General features: G+C 36.2%; 1 protein-coding gene across 1 annotated transcript in view; it reads left to right on the top strand.

The window, feature by feature from the left end:
* The window catches only part of Etfa (electron transfer flavoprotein alpha subunit), a 70,222-nt gene that overhangs the window by 26,676 nt on the left and 38,237 nt on the right, over positions 1-5,309 (top strand). The window contains exon 7 of the mRNA XM_004628704.2: positions 4,112-4,213. Within this exon, the coding sequence (XP_004628761.1) occupies positions 4,112-4,213 (102 nt within the window). The remainder of the gene's footprint in view (positions 1-4,111; positions 4,214-5,309) is intronic.

The following is a 5,309-nucleotide window of genomic DNA, read 5'->3' as shown; positions in this document are numbered from 1 at the left end:
GGTATTCCATTGCCATTCAGATACTGTAGGTGCATGAATTCAGCAAAATAATTCAATATAGGCCAGTCGACCATAATACTAGTGGGTTATCTACAGAACTGGCAATGTCAGAAGTTGTTGACTTGAGCCATTTACAGCTCAGCATATTAATATGGCTTTACGTTTTATATCTCATATTTATACTTTTCTGCTGGATGGTTAAGACCAAGATAAAGCAAGACCTATATAACAAAAAATGTAACTTTTGTATCTGACTAAGTTAGTCAAATCCCCTCAGGATTTACCCTGAAACCATCTGCAGCAGTTTGTAGATCTTTTGTCACTGTCGGCCATCTGGATGAGTCACGGCCATTGCTTGACCAGTTTGATCTCTGTGAAAACCTGAGAGAATGTTTTCTCTCTAGGTGATTCTCCTTAGGCACACTCTACATTGTTGATCACTTTCCCCTGTGGCACCATAATCTCCTTGAACAGAAAATTTGGGACAACACTGAGTTATAGGATGTTATAGTACAAGTTCTATGTCCTTAGTCCTCATTGACCTTCAAAGGCTAGGGCCAAAATGTTGGCTATCCTTGTAGCCCTTCTTTTTCTCTAATTTTTTGGTCTGCAGACATAAGTTGTTAGCCCTCCAGAAGAGAAGCTTAATGGTATTGTTGCCCTACAACATAGGCAGTTGAGCTTAACATCACTATGTGTTTGAATATCAGATGCCTTAGACCTAACATGGAATGGGTATTTTCCAACAATCATTGATATGCTAAACTTTAAATCCCTAGCGAATGTGAAAAAAGTAGAAAATTTAAAAAAAAAAAACAGTTGCACATTTTTACACAGAAGTTTAGAAATCTAACCAACAAAATCTAATACAACATTGAGGCAGGACATTCCTATGATATTTTTCTTGTTTTCTTTTATTACCTTCTTTTTTAAACAAACTTTTACTTGAGAGAGAGTATAGCAGTAATTGATATGATATTAGAAGCAGTATGCATTTAGAAGACCAGAATGACAGGCATTCCAAGCATGGCCCTAGTATTACACATGCTGTCCTCAGTGCAGTTGCATAGTTCACAGGTATCAGCATATATAGTTAGTCAGTGTGAGAATCCTACCAATTAACTGCTAGTTTCAAAAACCTAATGGATAAAAACAAAACAAAACAAAACAAAAAACCTAAAGGAGATTCTCAGGACCATTGCCTTAACCATCTTGTGTATATAAATGTGTGGTTTTGCCCCTGCCATGTTTCCTACCTTTTCTCCTTGCCTTTTTTTATTGTTTAATAATTAAGTTCTCGCTTTCCATTTAGTTGTGCTATACCTTTCAATTTTTATTTCTTCTTTTGAGTTCTTATACTAGGGAGACTATATGATATTTATACATGTGGGTCTGGTTTATTTCACTTGTGAGTATATCTTCAAGTTGCATCCTCTTATATATGAAGACTTTGAATTTATCCTTCTTTATAGCTGAATAATACTCCATTGTATAAAAACATAATTTTTTCATCCATTGCTCAGGTGATGGGCATTTTGGTTGCTTCCAAGATTTGGCTCTCACAAATTGTGCTGCTATAAACATAGGTGCACATATATCACAATGATATGATGTTTTCAGTTCTTTGGGGAAAATTCCCAGAAGGGGGATATCTGGATTGAATGAGATTTCCAGTCCTAGTTTTCTAAGGAGACTCCACATTGATTTCTGTAGTGGTTGTACCTGTCTACATTCCCACCAGCAGTGGAGAGACAGCCTCTCCAACATTTGTTGTTTTCTGATAGCCCTTCTTTCTGGGGTGAGATGGTATCTCGGTGTTGTTTTAATTTGCATTTCACAGATGGCTAGTGATGTGGAGCATTTTTTCCTGTATTAGCTTCTAGAATTTCTTCCTCTGAGAAGTGTGTGTTAATCTTGGATGCCCATTTCTGGATTGATTCTTTAAATTTTGGGGTCCTAATGCTTTTTAATTCTTTATAAATTCTAGAGAGAAGACCTTTGTCTGAATGCTTATTAAGATTTTTTCCAAATTTGTGGGCTGTCTTTTCACTCTGTTGGTAGTTTCTTTTGGCGTGTAAAAACTTCTCAACAAGAGGAGGTCCCAGTTGTTAATTCTTTCAAGTATTACCTGTGCAGTTTTATTCTTGTTCATAAACTGTCTACCCCTATGTCTTCAAGGGTTCCTCTTATTTTCTTTTGTAGGAGATTTAGTGTTTCTGTTTTAATGTTTAGATCTTTAATCCACTTTGATTTTTTAGTTTAGTGCGTGGTGATAGACTTGGGTCAAGTATTAATTTTTGGTATATAGAGAGTCAGTTTTTCTAGCACCATTTGTTAAAGAGGTTGTCTTTCTTCCAGTAAGCATGTTTGGCCCCTTTGTTGAAGATAAGGTGGCTGAGTTTGTTTGTAGTTGCTTTTGCATCTTCTAATCTATTCCATTGATCCTCAGGTTTGTTTTTGTTTTGTTTTGTTTTCCTCCAATACTATGCCTCATATTATCTTTTAAGAAAAACAGCTTGAGATAAAGTTCACATTTATAATTCACCCTTTAAAATATCCAGTCCAGCGCTGGGGAGATAGTTCAGTGGTCTAAGTGCCTGCCTGCAAGTGCGCGGATCCAGGTTCAGTCCCTGATGCTGCCTGCCATGCCAGTCCCAAAACCCTGGGTGAGACCCTATACCAAAAAAATAAATTAATATATTAAAGATTTTTAAGAATTAAAAAATCCAGTCCTGAAGAGTGCTCACAGAACTGTTGTAACCATCACTAAAATTGGTTTTAAAACATTTTCATCACCCCAAGCAGAAGCTCCGCTAGTAGCCATTTACCATATGTGTCTCCCTTTCCCCTATCAGTGTTTCCTTCTTTTGTCACTGGCAATTAACTTAGCTATAGTCTGTTCCTATGTATCTGCCTATTCTGGACATTTAAAGAATAACTCTCCTTTTTAACTACATTTGTATCCTCTGACTAGCATCTTCCTCTTTCCCTCCTCTCTGACCACCTCACCTTCGTGGTACCCATCATTCTGCTATCTGCATTTGTGACAGCAACTGTTTTAGATTACACATAGCATTGAGGTCATATTGTACCTGTATATTTCATGTAAGGCAGTGTGATTCAGGGTTATCAAGGTCTTTTTGTGGTTGGAGAAAAGTATTCAGTTGTGTGTAAGTGCCACATTTTCTTTTGTTGTTCATTCATAATGTACACTTTGGTTGATTCTGTATCTTGGCTAAACAGTGCTGCAGTAGACACAAGAATGCAGCTATCTCTCTTCAATATGCTGATTTCATTTCCTTTGGATGCATACCTCTTAGTAGGATTGTGGGATCCTATGGAAGTTTTGTTTTGTAGTTTTTTAGGACCTGTTACATTGTACCATAGTGCTATACTAATTTACATTCCTATCAGCACAGGGTAAGGGTTCACTTTTCTCCACATCCTTAACAATAGTTATCTTTTTCTTTTAGAAAATAGCCATTTTAATAGTAGTGAGGATATGTCTCGTTGTGATTTTGGTTTGAGTTTCTCTAATGATTCAAATTATAGTATCTTTGAAAATAGAATAGTTCCTATGATTGTTTACAGAGAAGAGCAAGGATCCATTAAGATTCATGTTTGATTGATGCTAAGACTTGTGTTCTTGTTACTGTTTCCTACTATACTACTTAAGTGACTCAACATAAGAATGTTGTATTAGTAAATATAAAGAAAAAATTCCATTTTAATGTATATGACAGCTTTTTTTTTTTTTTTTTTTTTTGGCGGAATCGGGGATTGAACTCAGGCCCTAGCACTTGCCAGGCAAGTGCTTAGTCTACTGAGCCATCTCCCCGGCCCTGTATATAACATTTTTAAGTTTGTAGAGTTTTCTGGTTTTTACAGATGAGGTCAGAGCATTAAATGATTTTTCAAAAGTTAAACTAATGAGGCAAAGGCTGGAATCTTGTCCCCTTAAGTCTGCCATAATTAAAAAAAAATAGCATAGAAAATTCATAGTAATTAATTACTTAAATTTCATGGAATTAGCCTTTGGTTTCCCATGAGGTAACTCATTTTAGAGCTTGCTATCATAGTCATTGTTTTACTCTCTGTGTCAAAAATGCAGCACCGAGTTCTTCACCAGTGGGAATATCAGAGTGGCTTGACCAGAAGTTAACAAAAAGTGATCGGCCGGAGCTGACTGGTGCCAAAGTGGTTGTATCTGGTGGTAAGTATAATGTTAATTTTCTAAGAATTAAAAACGATAAACCATAAACTTTATAATATAATACTGCTTTTTTTTTGGTATTTTAAAAAAGCATGGACTTCTCTTCAAATGTAAAAAGTTGGTAAGTTCCAAAGATTGTTCCCATTTTACCAATAGGAAAATGAAATTCTAAACAATTAGTACGTAGGTGGGCTTTCTGTTGTACATCTGAGTCACTGGCACCAGGGGGAGCATTTTACAAGTCTTGTAATTTCGCACTGTCTTCTGTGTTATTCTGCAGAGTATAACTGGTTCTGAATCAGGGAGAGGTAGTTAAAACCTCAGGACCATCTGGCGTATACCCCTCCCTACTGCAGTCTGCTTTTAAGGACTTCCAGGGTTGTACTATATCAGTATCTGTGTATAACACTGAGAATTTCTTCACATTTGATATCAAAGTTGTTAGTATTGCAGAAGACTTTCTTTTTTGATATATTCTTTTTAAAAAAAAATTTATGTATTTGGTATAGGGTCTCACTATGCATATCGGACTTGTGGAGATTCTCCTGTTTCAGCCTCCCCAGCACTGGGATTACAAGCCTGGGCTACCACACCCAGTTGGCTGGCTTGGCACAGGGCCGGCATGGCATGTGGTACCTGAGATCAAACCCAGGTCCTTGCACTTTCCAGGTAGCACTTAGACCACTGAGCTATCTCCCTGGCCCTTATTTTTTAAGAAAAGACTTTGTATAGCCTATTCACTGACTTTCTGAAAAATAAGCACTGGAGTGATCTTAAATTCTTTTTAAATCAACCATTAAACAAAATAATTTTCCAAATAGACTTCTGTGTATTTGACCTATTTAGTCACTTTATTTTTTTATTGTGTGTCTGTTCAAGAGTTTGTTGCAAAGTCTTGGAGAAACAAAAATGAAAAGGCAGATTGTTCTTGATCATAAGCTGTTTAAAGTCTGTCAGGGTGACTTTCTTTCAAGTAACTTCATTTAGAGGATATTTAATATATGTATAGAATTTTTCTAAACACTACAGATACAATAGTAATATTCTAGATAGATATAGATCCTGCATTCTAGTGGAAAAAAAACTTGGAGTAAAG

Source organism: Octodon degus, unplaced genomic scaffold (assembly GCF_000260255.1).
Source record: "Octodon degus isolate 3935 unplaced genomic scaffold, OctDeg1.0 scaffold00026, whole genome shotgun sequence".
NCBI lineage: Eukaryota > Metazoa > Chordata > Mammalia > Rodentia > Octodontidae > Octodon > Octodon degus.
The sequence above is the reverse complement of the archived record's forward strand: the minus strand, read 5'-3'. Positions and strand labels throughout refer to the sequence as shown.